Source organism: Furipterus horrens, unplaced genomic scaffold, assembly GCF_987537825.1.
Source record: "Furipterus horrens unplaced genomic scaffold, mFurHor1.1.pri manual_scaffold_8, whole genome shotgun sequence".
Classification (NCBI taxonomy): domain Eukaryota; kingdom Metazoa; phylum Chordata; class Mammalia; order Chiroptera; family Furipteridae; genus Furipterus; species Furipterus horrens.
Genome location: NW_028327178.1, coordinates 102417477 through 102433953, shown reverse-complemented (window position 1 = coordinate 102433953; position 16477 = coordinate 102417477). Strand labels below are relative to the sequence as shown.

The 16477-nt window shown below is 45.7% G+C and overlaps 1 protein-coding gene across 1 annotated transcript in view; it reads right to left on the bottom strand.

Annotated features, from left to right (window-relative positions):
- Nucleotides 1-16477, bottom strand: part of ARFGEF2 (ARF guanine nucleotide exchange factor 2) — an 86912-nt gene that overhangs the window by 59450 nt on the left and 10985 nt on the right. The window contains exons 2-6 of the mRNA XM_090286534.1: nucleotides 12363-12393; nucleotides 11588-11711; nucleotides 2425-2571; nucleotides 1326-1505; nucleotides 728-962 (exon numbers count right to left, since the gene is read on the bottom strand). Coding sequence (XP_090142660.1) covers nucleotides 728-962; nucleotides 1326-1505; nucleotides 2425-2571; nucleotides 11588-11711; nucleotides 12363-12393 — 717 coding nt within the window. The remainder of the gene's footprint in view (nucleotides 1-727; nucleotides 963-1325; nucleotides 1506-2424; nucleotides 2572-11587; nucleotides 11712-12362; nucleotides 12394-16477) is intronic.

Below are 16477 nucleotides of genomic sequence, written 5' to 3'. Positions count from 1 at the left end.
ACCACCAGCTAGAGTAAAGAATTATTTGACAGAATCACTTGGGAAGGTACATTCCTGAAAAAAATAGCAATTCTGGATCTGGATTGTACCACCTGCCCAAGGAGAGATGCATACATTCAGCAAAAGTTTTATGTGAACCCCATTCAAGATCTCGTGCCTAACACACTATTTACTTTAAGACTACAGACAGGTGGGGAATCTCTCTTTCATTTAAAAAAGCTAACAAAAACAAGTCATGTTCTCAGTCACAGATAAGAAAACAACGTTATCTGTACATCTATGTATCCAACCACTGCCCACCTTCTCGCTCCTCTCAGAGTCTGTGGGTAGCTATGAACTGCCAGGCAGGGGGCAAGGCATGGAGATCCTGCGTACAGGTGACAGGTGAGGGCCCTGCCGTCCTCTGGGAGGATAAGACAGACAATGAATGACTAAGCACCCAAATAATTAACTCCTGGGGGATAAGTGCACCCAACTGAACCCCCTGCACTGACCCTGACGTCAGGAAGCAGCAGCCAGACGTGTCCCAGGAGCGCCTGAGAGAACCCGCACAGCCACCAACGGCATCCGACACCAGGCCATGAGGGCTGTGTTCCGTGACGGGAAAGCAAAGTGGAAGGCAAGGGGAAGGCCCAGAAACAGACAAACTGCTACCAGAGGTTTCCTGCAGATGTGCTCAGACTCCTGTCCCTCTCCCAGCTGGAAAGGGACAGCATGCAGGGCATACCTGAGAGCGATGAGCCTCTTTCTCTGGGCGCATCTCCATTCTCTGAGCTCACTTTTCCAGAACCACTCCTGGCATGTTCACTGTTGGTTAAGTCTGTCTTTTCAGGAGTTGTTGGTTTGCTTTGCGCCTGGCTCTGCTTCATATGACTGAACTTTGGGGACCCTGCTGTAGCCTGGATCACAGGGGACTGGGGTTTCGACTGGGCTGTTTTTTCCAGTTCTCTGGCCTCCTGCAACTAGAAGGCAACAAGAAGGGGATTCAATCTAAATGGTCCCAGAACTATGATAAGGAACAGAAAACATGCCAGCCTGTATTTTAAAAAATTTCCAAAGACAAGGATAAAATTTTAAAAAGGAAATAAATTCCTTTGACAAAATAAAAAACAAACTGTGAATGCAAATTTTAAAACAAGTGCTAGAGATTCTCTACCTTGCTTTTTAAAGCAAGAACAAAAACAGAGTGTAGATAATTCAGAGGAAGAAGGGATAAACTCTAAAATGCTAGTGGAACTTCGCCAGGCACTGAGGCCACCCCCAAAAACAGTGCACAGCATGGGATGATGTCCCACCCCCGGCAGCTAATGGCTGCTCTCACTCACCACTTGGTTTTCCATGCGGGTGAAAATGACATTCAGCATCTGAGTAAGGGTAGCCTTGGCAGTGGTTTGATTGATGAGATTTTTACTGGCCAAATAGATATTGTAACATGTCCTAACCGTCTGTAGGATAGTGCCCTCATGAATTTCAATGTGCGGGGATGTCACTGCAGTCAGAAGAGCCTAAAACAAAAATCCGAAACCCTCACCGTCACAAACACCCACTTTGCCCCGAGTCTCCCACAGCCAAACTCTTCTACAAGGTCTGACTTTGTTTTTGTTTGGCTTGACAATTTTTTAAAATAATGGCTCTGCAAACTTAAACTAGACGATCAGTACCTGCTCTGAGTTTAAAAACAATTATTAACTTCATAAAGTCCAAATTATTTGAAGTTACTGTGCTGAAGAGGGCTTTCTATCAGCTTATTTTTTAAAAAGCCAAAAACATATAGACCCTTCTTCTCTCAGGACGGAAAATGCTCCAACTTGATCTCACCTAGATTAACCACAAACTACACATGTCTTAGTGGGGGGTCAGCCTCTCAGTTCCCTGGTGGGTCTTCAGGGGAGCTTTAGGAAAGGTGCAGCTAACACGAAGCCATCTGTCACAAAGCTATCAGGACTTAAGATGCAGAATGCTACACCCATCCCGATCCTATGCTTTGACAAGCCCCATGCCAAACCACTCCTGGCAGGAGACATGGAACAGGGAAATGGAATGGGGGTGGGGTGGGGTGGGGCAAGAAAACAAGAGCAAATTGGTGATAAGAGAGTATCAACAGGAACCTGCTGAAAAATGGCAAACCAGGAATCCAGAAACCAAGGGGCAGGACCAGAGGACTTCAGGCTGATTTAATTCACAAGGAATTTACAATGTTATTAGCGGAACCATTTACTCTGAAAACACACCTGGTTCCACTCTTCTTGTCTCAGTTCACACTAATAAATTCTGACACTTTATAAAAGATCTAAGTGATGCTTACATTTTTCTGTTCCAGCTCAGCACCCCCAAGACAACTACCACGTGGTAAACCAGAAAACCAGATTCCCAAAGGCGGCTAGTTTCTAACTTAAAACCCAGACCAGGCAAACACAGAAATACCTTAATTATCTGTAACTGGACTCCTTCATCAGTCTGAGGGCCCTGAAAACAACTGCAAATGGTTTCAACGATCCTGTCAATCAGCCGCTTCCCCGGAGCTCCACTGTCGGGGGCGTTGCCGGTGATGTGCCCATATGCGATGAGTTTCTAAACACAGAAGGAACAGAGATGAGGCGTTTCTGTCTGGCAGGGACCGGAGCCGCCCACTGTAGCAAATGGCAAAGCATGGCCTTTAACTTCCGGTGCCCACAGATCCCTCTGCTCCCCAGGGGCACGGCGGGCACAGCCACCCTGAGAGTGCAGCACTGGTTCCGTCCCCCCATGGCAGAGGAGCCCCACGACGGTGAAACAGCATGTGGTGGAAGAGGCAAGGTGCAAAGCAGCCCCCAGGACGCAAGCACCGGTGCAAAAAACTGAGGGACTAAAACTGCACGTAATAGAGTTGGAAGCAGTTAGCGGTTGCGTGAAGCTGGGGGATTTGGGGAAAATGGGGTTTCTTTCCGAGGTGATAGAGATGGTCTAAAATTAGACTGTGGTGATGGTCACACAGACCTGTCAATATAAAAAAAAATCACTGAATTGTACATTTTAAATAGGCGAATCATATACATGTGAATTATGTCTTAAGCTGTTAAAAAAACCATACATAGGTATGTGGCAAGATACATAAAAAACTAATAATAGTTTTACTTGAACAGCTGTGGTCAGGGGTGGTACGAAGACACCTTACAGTACACTCTTTCATTCTTTCTGAATGTTGAATCACATCAGTATTTTTTCTATTCCAAAAATTAAAGTAAAAACACTTAAACGCCATACCTACATTAACAGTGCCTGTTACCCTGAAGAGATGAGTGGCTGCTTGGGACATGCCCTCACAATCAGGTGACAGATCGGTTTGGACAGGGGCCACCTTTCAGAGGCAGCCTGTCTGTCACCCGACTGATGACCTGGATTTCACCACGGAGAATCAGAGCTGGGAGGGAACTCAAAGGCCAGGCGCAGGATGATTTTCAAGCCTGGCTGAGATTCAGAATCACCTAAGAGAGCTCATTAAAAATACAAGTTCCTGGACCTCAACCCAGACTGACTAGACACGACTTCTGGGCTGAAGCCCGGGAATCAGTGTTTTTCTCTAAGCTACGCTAGCTATTTTGAAGGTTGACCAGGTAAAGGAACCACTCATCTGACACAACATGGATTCCAAAGCATCATCTACTTCTGGGGTCTTAGTAAAGACTCTTCAAAATGCTGTTCTGTTCCTTACCAATTTTGGCTTCTAGTCTGTTAAACTGTTGTCTCCATCTGCACAAAGTGACCCATGCGTCTGAGGTTATCTACAGAGCAGCCACCAACACCACCGGAAGACCTGCCACCCTGCAGAGGCTTGATGCCATTTCCCATCGGCCTCTCCCCATCGTTAGCTAGGGAAGTGCCGCATTCAGTAAGCAGAATAAAAACAGATGAAGAGAGTGAGCAAGAGAAAGCTCTGAACATTCTCTGCTGATCAAGTCCAACCCCACAAGCCTCCAGACGGGGTCGGGTAGGACAAGTGGTAGAGAATCCAAGTGTGTTTTTAAAGAACAAGGCAGGATGCCCTTTCACCTGACCCCCTCATTGCTGCTGCACACGCAGGCTTCCCAAGGGGACAATGCTGGCTTCCTTTAAATGAGCTCTGGTTTTGGACATTCTTCCTCCTTCCTCCTAATGGACTCAAGTCCATTTCTGAGCACTGGGTTATGAGCGGGATGGTCTATAAAGCACTAAGATGTGAATACTGAAAAGTAGGCCCAACCAGGAAGGACACTGGTGTTCAGGAGAACAGAATCACTATGGCTTCCAGTGCTTTGACAAAACCTCACACATGTGGCCTTCTGGCCAGTGCCTGTGATTTCACATTGTAGAAGTAGTCATCATATCCCTCGGGGTTGCAGTTTTCTGTAAGTTTGTTGTAGCTGAACCAAGAAAGAAGGCATATGCAGATTTCTATAGAAATTATAATTCCATGAAAGATTTGGAATACTGGTATCTCTCAGATGCAAAGTGATTTTGGAAGGTAAAAAATTTCTTTGAGTTGAGTTCTAGGAAAGTTTGTTACTGACCTGTGTTCCTGAACTGTGAAACATGAATATTTGGGCTAAGAAATAGTTTATCTCAATAAATAATTAACAAATACTAAGGACAGTAAAGAAAAACCTTTTTTTTAATTAAAAAATATAAGTAGGCCCCACAGAACCCAACGCTGATGCTGCAAAGATGGAAGTGAATTACTGGATGTTTAATCCAAATACAAAAACAGATTGCAAGTATTCTCCCTTCTACAGACTCCTTAAAGGGCACATGACCCTTCAAACTGAAACAGGTTTTAAATATAATTTTACCCCCTTGTTTGTGCACAGACAGGGCCAGAAAAAAGCAGAGTTCCTGCATCCTTTGGGTCTTTTTAGCTCTGCCTTCTCACCCTTCTTTATGCCACATATTGTTCTGGGTATTGGGGATACAATGGTGAGTAAGACAGTCCTTTTTCTCATGGGGTTTATATTCTCTGGGATAGGGGTGGCAATAGACCAAAGCCAAAAGTCCCAAAGGGGACCCACAGGACCCTGTGTGATTTGTAGCTAAAATGCATAGCATCATCTCATTTGGAAAAATAAAAATATGTGTGTAAATGTAAGTATTTTTGTACTTATAGAGAAAGCCTGGAAATAAACCTGAGGTCCAATGGCATGAGCACGCTTGGTAAGCTCCCTGAAAGTGCTCTGCACAGTGAGTTAGGTGGGAAGCTACTGGCAGGTTTAAGCAAAGGATTAACACAATGTGATACGTTTCTAAAGGCTTCCCCCCACTCTGTTCCTGTGTGGAGAAGAGGACAGAAGGCAATAGGGGTGGAAGCAGGGAAATAGTGAGGTCACCTCAACTGTCCAGGGGGGAGATGCTGGGGGCTTGGACTTGGCGGGGGGGGGGGTGTGAAAAACGAGAGAAGTTCCTGCCTTGTTCTGTGATGCAGTGAGGGGATGGGAAGAGAGGGGCAGAGGAGGGAGGCCTTTGGGCAGCTGGCTCACTGATACACGTGTCCAATGAGGCTGCACGCACAGGGATGTTCAGTGTAACCCGTGGCATTAATAATATTATATATTAGTCAAAAGGATTGTCCTATACTTGTCTATAGCATTATTACTAAATCTTAAAAGGACTCTGCTGAATATAAAAAAAGCTGCAGAAAAATTTGTACAAATGATACCATTTATGTAAAAAACTAAAAAAGAAAAAAAGAAAACTATACACCTAAACAGGCAACTGGGTTTGGGGATAGTGGTTCAAGGGATTTCAGCCGTATTTATAAAGTTCTAAAAATATTTTAACAATGAATATAATCGTGTACAACTTTATATAATTACAAATGTGCATGTAAAATCCAAAGTTTTCTAGGAATAAGAATTAAAAGACAACGCCTGTGGCATGATCGGGACAGCTCAGACCAGTGGTTTCCTACAGCCGCCCTTCACTGGGGTGTAGGAAGGAAATACAAGAACTTTATTTCTACTTATTTTTTGTCTTATTCTTTTAGAAGTTCTATTTCTACATGCAATTTAATAACAATAGTACGCATTTATAATCTTACAACTGAAGAAATGTGAATATGTTAGGAGGACGGTCTTTAAAACGTCTGGTTACTGATATGACCCGGGGGAAACCTGGAGATCACTCCTTAGCTCCAACGAGACAGAACCCTAGCACTGGCCGTGGGGAAGCGTGTGGCACCCCGGTTGCCCAAGGAAAGGAACACAGGATCTTTATCACTTGGCAGGAGTAAGCAGAGGGGAAGGCTTCTCCCAATGGGGACACAGAACTCTGAGCTAACTGCTCACGCAAACCCAGAAGATCCTTTACACCCTGTGGCCTCTCCAAGCTCAAAGACGCCGCCTTTAAATGCCCAGGGCAGAACGCAGATGGGTCTACAGCTGGCTCCAGTCTGCCAAAACCAACCTTTACCCCTAGACACTGGCCTTCCATTTCCAAGACAGAAGTTACCTCACCCACACCGGGAAAAGCCAGTCAAACAGGCTTTGCAAGGACAACCACCAAGAGGAAATGAAATTTTCATTCAGGATTCCAGGGAGCACCCGGCCACTTTCTATGTCATAAAAAGGACGACACAGGAGTACCTATTAAATCACGGAGAACTTCCATTCTTTAAAAAAGAGCCAACCATATGTCATAAACCTTAAGAGAGCCACTACACTCCTAAATTTTCAACCCCAAACAGAACATCAATGTTTCTACAAGAAATCATATACATATACAGAGTTCCAGAAACAGACTATTCTAAGAAAATGGAGCATATTTTTAATTAAAGAGGCCAGAACTACAAGATAATGGTTAAGAGTGGTTGGCAACCTTTGTCCGTACAGGACTCGTCGTCGTCGGTCGGCAGCCGTCCGTCTCGAGAGACGATGGCGTAGCTTCCTGAGAGTCTATCTGCACCGCCGAGAATGGCTGTGCAGTCCGACTCGGGAGTGACAATCCCTGCCGCACTTGGTACAGGTGAAGGCAGATGGCTGTTGTTGCTGCTGCTGACGCTGCTTCCGCCTCGATCTTTTCTGGACCGCCTCCTCGTTGCGCACAGCCTCTGCACGTGACGTACCTTGCCTGACCGCGAGCCTCCAGGCTAGGCGGTTGTCTGCTTGAACTTCCCATGTGTTGAGATTGATGGAGCATTGTGTCATGTCCTTTTTGCAGATGTCTTTGAACCGCAGTTTTGGGCGCCCTGTCATCCTCTGGCCTTCTGCTAGCTCGCCGTAGAGGAGGTCTTTGGGAATACGGCCTGCATCCATTCTTTTGACATGGCCGAGCCACCTGAGGCGTCTCTCGCTAAGAACTGCATGCAAACTGCTCATATTGGCTCGCTTCAGCACCTCGGTGTTGGGGACCTTATCCTGCCAGGCGACATGCAGGACGCGTCGCAGGCACCTCATGTGGAAGCTGTTGAGTTTCCTTTCGTGCCTTGCGTAGGTGGTCCACGTCTCGCTGCCATAGAGGAGAGTGCTGAGTACGCAGGCTTGGTAGATGCGCAGTCTGGTTTTCTCAGTGAGGCTGGAATTGTTCCACACTCGCCGGTTCAGTCTGGCCATAACTGTGGCTGCCCTGGCGATTCTCCGGTTGACCTCCAAGTCGACTGACAGAGAGCTCGAGATGGTGGACCCGAGGTAAGTGAAGTCGTTGACAACCTCCAGGGTGTATCCGTCGATGGTGATGCATGGGGGAGTCCCCGTGCCTTGAGCCATAACATTCGTCTTCGTCAGGCTGATGGCTAGTCCGAACTCCTTGCATGCGTGGGAAAGGCAAGTGACTAGCTGCTGGAGTCCCTCTTCGGAGTGTGATGTCAAAGCTGTGTCGTCGGCGAAGAGCATCTCACGGATGAGCACCTCTTTGACTTTGGTCTTGGCTCGTAGACGGGCCAGGTTGTAGAGCTTGCCATCGGATCTGGTGTGAATGAAGACACCCTCGCTGCAGTCCTTAAAGGCGTATTGGAGGAGCATGGAGAAGAAGATTCCGAACAGCGTAGGCGCGAGGACGCAGCCCTGCTTTACTCCGCTGCTGACTGGGAAGGCCTCAGAGGTTGCGCCGTTGTAGGACACTGTGCTGTGCATGTTGTCGTGAAAGGACATGACCACAGCAAGCAGATGTGGTGGACAGCCAATCTTCCGTAGCAAGTTGAAGAGTCCGCTTCGACTGACCAGATCAAACGCCTTCGTGAGGTACAGGACTACATACTAAATATTTAGGTTTTGCAGGTCATATGGTCTCCATTCCACCTACTCAACTCAGCCACAGTAGCGGGAAATCAGCCACAGATAATACATCAACAAACAGGCATGGCTGTTGCTATGGACTGAATGTTTGTGTTCCCCACAATTCCTATGTTGAAGCCCTAACCACTAGGGGATGGCATTCAGAGTGGAACCTTTTGGGGTAATTAGGTTTAGAAGAGGGCATGAGGGTAGAGTCCTCAGGATGGGATTAGTGACCTCTAAGAAGACACACCTCAGCCCTGGCCCCTGTGGCTCAGTTGGCTGGAGAAACATACCTAGGTTGTCGGTTCAATCCCCTGCCTATGATGTGTACAGGAGGCAACCAATCCATGTTTCTCTCTCATATTGATGTCTCTCTCTCTCTCTCTCTCTCTCTCTCACTAAAAGCAATGAAAAAAATGTCCTCAGGTGAGGATAAAAAAAAAAAAAAAAAAAAAGAGCTAGTGCGTTCTCTCTACCATGTGAGACACATCGGAAATCCTGCTATCTACAAAACAGAAAGAGGACTCTCACAAGAAACTGAATCAGCTGGCACCTTGATCTTGTACTCTCCAGCCTCCAGAACTTTGGGAAATGAATGTCTCTTGTAAGCCACCCAGTCTGTGGTATCTGTTATATCAGCTCAAGCAGATTAAGACAGCTGTGTTCCAATAAAACTCTTTAACAAAAGCAGGCGGCAGGCCAGATTTGGCTCATGACTATAGTTCAAGGATCCTGATTAAGGACATAGGTGTGGGGTAAGAAAATCCTAGACACCTACCCAATTCCATCACTTCCGGGCCAGGGGAACTTGGTGGGGCTGGTAATTTTATTCTCTAAGCCTGTTTCCTTGATTCTAAAATGAGGATGAGAGTAAGTACATCAGAGGGTTTGTGAAAAGATTAAAATTGATGATGATCACGAAGCACCTTGCACAGGGCCCAGCACAGGCTGAATGCTCAGTACACGTTGGCCGTTGTACTTAGTATTCAATAACAGTAACTGTCAGCACCGGCTTCAAAACTGAACCGTAACAGGAGGAGAAAACAACTAAAATTAAACATATGCCAAATTTCTTCAGAAAATGTTCCACGGCAACAAATATTTTAGGATAGAAGTAGGACTTGAGCCTGCCATTTAAGAATTCTTGGCTTGTTATATACATAGGACAATCTGTACAGAATTATATTGAATGAGCAAATGACTCTTCATTCAGAAGAGTTGCTTCTGTGAAGAAACTGTCATCAATTTTCAAGGATAGATATATCAAAGAGATTATTAAATATTAGACTAGAGATGCCAAAAATGTGGCATGCCCACCACCACTTGGCAGTCCTGTGCCTTAGCAGACATAACCAATCAATCACGGCACTTTCTCAAGAAACCCAGATGAAGATTCATGTATCTTTTGAACACAGCTTCTAAACAACCATAATAATATAGAACCTATTCACCATTACTGTTCTAGGAAGTACCAATAAATCGTGGATCTTTTCAATCGATTAAAAAAAAAAATGTTATCAAGCTTTTTTCCATTGATGCAGGCTTCCCACTGGGGTTAAGAATAAATGTTCTTTGAGGTAACCAGAAACCTCAGGAACAGACCATTAAAAAATAAAAAACAAACAGGATGGTGAACACACAATACAATATACAGATGATGCATGACAGAACTATATACCTGAAACCTATATAATTTTTTAAAGAGAAATGAGGGGCGGGGGAGGGGGGGAGAGAGAGAGAGAGAGAGGTGTGACAGAGAAACATAAACTGGTTGTCTCCCGCACATGCCCTGACCAAGTATCGAACCTGCAATCCAGGTATGTGCCCTGAACGGAATCAAACCTGCAACCTTTTGGTGCAAAAGACGATGCTCCAATCAATTGAGTCACCCGGCCAGGGCCGAAACCTATATAATCTTAAAATGGAAAACAAAAAAAACCAAACAAAAACAGGGATGCTGGACCAGGAATTAAGAAACCTAAGCGGCAGTGCTATTTCTGTCTCTCACTGACATTGTGTCCTTGGACAAGTCAGCCTAACCTCTTCTTCTGCTTCTTCATTAATATCATAAAAGGTAATTTATGAGGAGCGTACTGGGGGTCTAAGTACGGTCGATCCTCATTATTTGCAGATTCATAAACGCTCTCAGTCACTAAAATGTATTTGTAAGCCCCAAATCAATACTGGTGGTGCTTTTGCAGTCACCTGCAGACAGGTACAGAGCAGTGAACAATTTGAATCACTTGGTGCACAGTTCCCAGCTGAGGTCCAACAAGGAGACACTTTGCCTTCTTTAGTCAGTCCTCATACTGTAAGCAGTGTCTTTTTTATGGCCTGTTTAGTGTTATGTTCTCCTCATATCTATCCTTTTAAAATAGGACAAAATTTTGTCATTTAAACTAGCACTCAACCATAGTGCTAAAGTGCTCTGTGCTCCCAAGAGGAAGAAGGTAGCGATGTGGTTTATGGAGACATGATGTGTGTTAGGCAAGCTTTGTTCAGGCAGATGTTATAGTGCTGTGGGCTGGGAGTTCACTGTTAACGAATCAATAATATTTAATATATGGTGTCTTTAAACAAAACACACAAAGGACGGTTGTGTACTGATCAGCTGATGAACACGTGGCGGTCAGAGTCTCAAGGGAACCTGGCCCTATATTCCCTTTAGAAATGATGGTTCAGAACTTGCTAAATCAGTGTTCACAACAACTTTATAGAATATTACTACAAATAATGAGATTTGATATCTATTTCTTTACTTGATTTTATGAATTTTTATGCCATCAAGGAAGAGGTTGAAGAAAAATACCTATATACCCTATGTAGCAAAATAGTCTAGAAAAACGTACATGAGAGATCAACAAAACAGTATTTCTAGGGAAACACATCCTTTAAAAAAATTTTTTTATTTTATTGATTTTTAGAGAGAGAGACGGAGATGTTAATTTGTTGTTCTACTTATTTTGTATTCATTGGTTGAGTCTTGTATGTGCACTGACTGGAGATCAAACCCACAACTTCGGTATTGGGAAGATGCTCTTAACCAATTGAGCTACCCAGCCAAGGCCAATTCTTTTATTAGGTCGGCGGTCAGTCCCCTCTCACTTCCTTCCCTCATGAGACCTCCGTAAAAAATTAATGGGCATGTGGCCCTGGCCGGGTAGCTTAGTTGTCCCAATACACCCTCTTCATCTCCACCCCCTTTCTCTCCCTTCCTCCCACCCTCCCTCTCAAATTAAAAAAAGAAAAAAAGAATAAGTTGGGATATTCCCTCTTCTGTCATCCCAGAGAGCACTCTGAGTAGCAGAGGGGTCACCAGTGTGGCCTGAAGAGAACCCCCTTTACACAATTAAGTTTAAACACGGTACCTGCAAGCAGTCGAGGGACGTGCTGACCACTCGTGGGGACTTGGACTGGCAAGCTAGCTCGAATGGAAGGAAATACTTGTCGGCTTCAATGAAGTTTGCCTTTGGTGGTGCAACAGTGCCAAGCCTAGAAAAAAAGGGAGCGGGCCAAGAGAGGGAAAATGAAGGAAAAAAAAAGCTGGTTTTTCCTGCACTACACGCTAACTTCCCATCTCACCTGCAGTCATTTAATTAAAAATGCCTGCAAACTGCATCTGTGGGGCTAAACAATTCCAAGTTAACACATACACGCATTTGGACAAATACCAAAGTGGCCACATGCAGAGAGCGAGGTCCCGGATCAGAGAGTTGTATCGGACTGCATCCTGAACTGGATCTTGGCATCAGCCATGTCGGAGCCCTACTTCTGAAATGTGACTAATGGGATTCATTACTATGAAGATAAGGAACAGCCTCTTATAGGGCAAGCTGTCTGCCTGCTTAAGGACGCATGACATACAAGAGGCAAGGGCTTTGCCTCTTCTGTCAAGAAAAGGTATAACAGCATTAACTTGACCTTCTTAACCCTCTCCTCCAAATAGTTACTGAGTCAGTAATATGTTAACTTAGCATCAGTTCAAACATATAGAGTTCTGCCACGTGTCCAGCTCTGGGCTAGAAGAGTGTATGCTGCCCAAAGATCACAAATATGAGAAAATGTGCAGAGAAAGGGGTTCCCTCGGCCACTACCTACTCCCTTAATATTGTATTTCAGCAAGAAGAAAGTGCCCCAGCTTACCTCTGCTTTTCTATTTCTGCTTTAATTTCATCTGGTGAGGAAGAAAGAAAGGCTTGTGAGGAGTATGCAATGTTTATATAAAAAGACACTTTACTGAAAGATATTAAAAAACTACTTAAAAGAATGTTTATGAGGTTTTAAAGAACAGAAATAGTGATACTTAGTGACAGAGAATGATAACAATTAATGCACAGCAGTTAACTCTGTGCTAGGCAACATTCTCAGCACTTTATGTATTTTAACTTACTTAGCCCTCATAACAATCCTGTGAGGTAGGTACTATTATCTCCATCATACTCAGAGCAGGATTTTCAACTTCAGCACTGCTGACACTGGGGGGCAGACGATTCTTTGTGGGGCTGTCCCGTGCACTGTATGACGCTTTGCAGCACCTCTGGCCTCTGCCCATTCCGTGCCAGCAGCATCCCCCTGCAGTCTTGAAAACCAAATATGCCTCCAGACAGTGCCAAGTGTCCCTTGGGGCAAAACTGGTTTAGATAAGGAAACCAAGGCACAGAAAGGTTAGGTAACTTGCCTCCTGTTACCTGTCAGGAACTGGAGGACCACGATTGGAACCCAGGCATTTTGGCCCCATAGTCCATGTTCTAGGTACACCCCTATTCTGCAAAATGAATGTTAATGGTAGTTATCACTACAGCATGGCAACACAGTAACACCTTAACTGTGTATAACTATGCACAGAAAATTGGAAACAAAATACTGAAAGGTATCTAAGTTGTGGGATGATGTTTTTCTTTCTCTTTTTTTCACATTTTCTATGATAAGCACATATACTTTCCTTTTAAAACAACAAATGCATCCTTAAAAGTTGTGGTAAATATTCATAAGACAAAATTTACCATCTTAACAAGAGCACAGTTCAGGACATTAAGTACATTCATACAGTTGTGCAAAGGCATATATAATTTTTGTGAATTAAAATTAACTTAAATATCTTTACCATGGAGGTTACACTTATGGAAATAAAGGGTCATTATTCAGAAATTGCAATGTCAAAGAGACAGTCTTATTTCCAGGAGTACAAGATTTTGTGCCACTAAAATGCACCAGAACATCCTATCTTAAAACCCAGAATTCCCCATCACACTCAATCATATGTACTCCTACATGTTAGGCTCAATTGATCACCAAAATGGGCCAGAGAAGCAGGTCTACCCTGAATGCCATGGATCCAGATAATCTCCAAAAAACCAGCCTTCTTTACACAATTTCATGAGAGCCAGTGGTTTGGATACAGCATTAGTTATCCTAGCAACACCAGAACCCAGGTCTGGAAGTTACAAATTTCCTTTTCTTGGACAACTCTACTCTAGACTGAACTTCAAGATGTGAAAACTGAATACCTGGACTCACTAGAAGTAGCAAATTGTAGCCTTTCAGCCAGTATTTCTATCTTCTTACTACATTAAAAAAACAGGAGCCAAACACCTAGATGACTAACATCAAGCGCTTTGCTCATGACCACAGGCCTGTGACAGTTCGCTGGAGAGCTCTGTGGCATGGTTCCTGTCCTTCATGGACAAGAACCCACTAAGCAAGTAGCCTGGGCTTCCTGTAAACTGAGGCCCCCAGGCTACAGAAGCAGCCCAGGAAGTCCAGCCCATGGAGCTGATATCTCGTCGTCGTCGGCAGCCGTCCGTCTCGAGAGACGATGGTGTAGCTTCTTAAGAGTCTATCTGCACCGCCGAGAATGGCTGTGCAGTCCGACTCGGGAGTGACACGGTATCTGTCTCCTCCCGTGTTGAATCGACATCTTGCGATGACGCTGAAGCTACAGAGCCTGGGCAGGGTGATATGGAGGGTCTGCTGTTGCCCATGCAGCAGACCCCCCCTCTCTTCGCAGCTGAAGGGTCCAAGGGAAAGACGGAGTCAATACAGCTTGGCTTCAGGTGCGCCGCAGGAGTTGCCGGTGTTGACTACAACGTCAAACCGCCTTAGGGACTCCGGCTCCGGATTTTCTGTCGGGGTTTACTCCCTTAGCCTTTCCCCTGAAGAGGTATGCCGCAAGGCAGCGGAGGTTTTTTGGAGTCAGAGTTTTCCTTCTCTGATGTACCCTGACTGGAAGATCGAACCAGCGACACTTAGCTCGCAGGCCGACGCTCAATCCACTGAGCTAAACCAGCCAGGGCCCAGAGCTGATATCTAAGCTTTCAGAAATCTCTATTCATAACGTCAAGGATCTGCTTGGTGGTAAAACGGTCTGTTGCTGCGTGTGTGACATGCCAGAGCGGCACTGCCGCCCAAATGCAGATGTAAGGTTTCCTTCCAATCGCGGTTACCTTGTTGAAGCTAAGTTTACAGGGTAAATGTGTCTGAAACAATTGGGCCTTTGCTAGGCTCCCTGCTAGCCTCTAAGCTTACAAGAATCTGTTCTGGAATGCCAGCGTGCCAACCGTCCAAACTGTGGATCAATCACCAGGTCTGCTACTTACAGAGGGCCCAGGGTAATAAAATCAAGCGCAGGGGCTACACACGCAAAGGCTGGTGGGGGCCAGGCAGGAAGCCTCAGGGAGTGAGATGGGTGGGTGTAAGACACTAAGGGCAGGGAGGACCCCCTCCCCACCAAACAGGACAAACGGCACAGCAGGGGTCCGTTCAGATGCCAGGCAGCCTGGGGAGGAAGAGGGCAGCCTGAGCAGACCATTCTGACAGATCACTGGCTGCTGCTCTGGTGATAAAGAGGACAGCGGCCCCAACAGAAGCAGGGAAGTCAATCAGGCAAGCAAGATGGGGGCTTGGACCAGGGGGAGCTGTTGGGGCCGAGAGAAGCACCTGCCTGAACCACACGAAAGTGCTATTTTTATGGTCAAATCAGTAGTTAGGACCATTTTATGGTCCAAATTAACAGCTGGATTCTGGGTGCATCTAGGAAAAAAAAATTTTTTTTTTTTTCATTAAAAAGAGGCAGGAGAAGGCCCAGGGAAAAGGTGTGTGGCAGGGGGCCTCATAGATAGCCTGACAGAGCTTGGTGTGGTGGGAAGAAAAGAAATAGGTTTGCAATTCAGACAGCAAATTGTTCCAGTCCTGGCACGATATCTATTAGCTAAGCGATGCCAGGTGGGTTATTAAGTCTTCCTGAATCTGGATTTCCAACTCTAAAACATAAGGATGATAAAAGGCAGCCCACGTGCTCCAGAGACCGTGACTAGGCATTTGGATGCAGGTAATTCTCTAGACAACCCCATGACAAAGATACTGAGAGATTAATAGCTAAGGCATTGTCTGGCACACAGCAGGTAGTCAATAAGTGTCTTGCGCTTATCTTAAAACAGGAGCCAGCAACAGTGCACAATCTCTAACGCCATCAATGAAACCAGGCAAAGCCAAGGGAAAAGAGAAAATGAGTGGAACCCAAATCATCATCATCATCATCATCATCATAACAGCTGACACTGACTAGGGGCAGGTGCCCATTCAGGCCTCACCACAACCCACGAAGGCAAAAGCATTCTTATCCTTAACTGTTATACAGGTGAGGAATCGGAGCACAGAGAGGTGAAGTCACCTGCTTGCGGTCACAGCCAGGGAGTACGACTGTGCAGTCAGGTTCACACCCAGAGCTGGCTGCTCCAGGGCCGCACTCTAGAACCTGTCGATGATGAAAAGGAGGAGTGTGGGTGAAGGAAGAGGAGCATATGGTGGGGCGCACCTGCTCCATTTACTGCTCCACTTCTTCCCAGGCACTGCTTTCCCAACTGCCACCCGGGTGATTAGCAGCAATAAATGAGCAGGCTGGAAAGGAGGCTAAAAGACAGCCCATGTGCCCCAGAGGCTGTGACTAGGCATTTGGGTGGGGCGGGGTGGCTTCAGTTGAAAAGCTACACTGTCTTCCTGGCAAACCCTTTCTGGGCACACCTGCCATCTAGGAACCTCCTGGGTCGCACCTCCCCAATTCATCAGTGACTTCGGCACCTGGTCACATTCTCCGTTCCACTCCCAAGCTGGGTCCAACGACTACCACCACCCTCCACAACGCCATCACCAGTCCGCGCCCCCGAAGTCACACAGCATGTCTTTGCACCCTCACTTCTCCTCGCACATCCAGCCTGCACCCCCTCCTCTACTCTCTGCCTTCAGTTCCTTCAGCTCCCTCT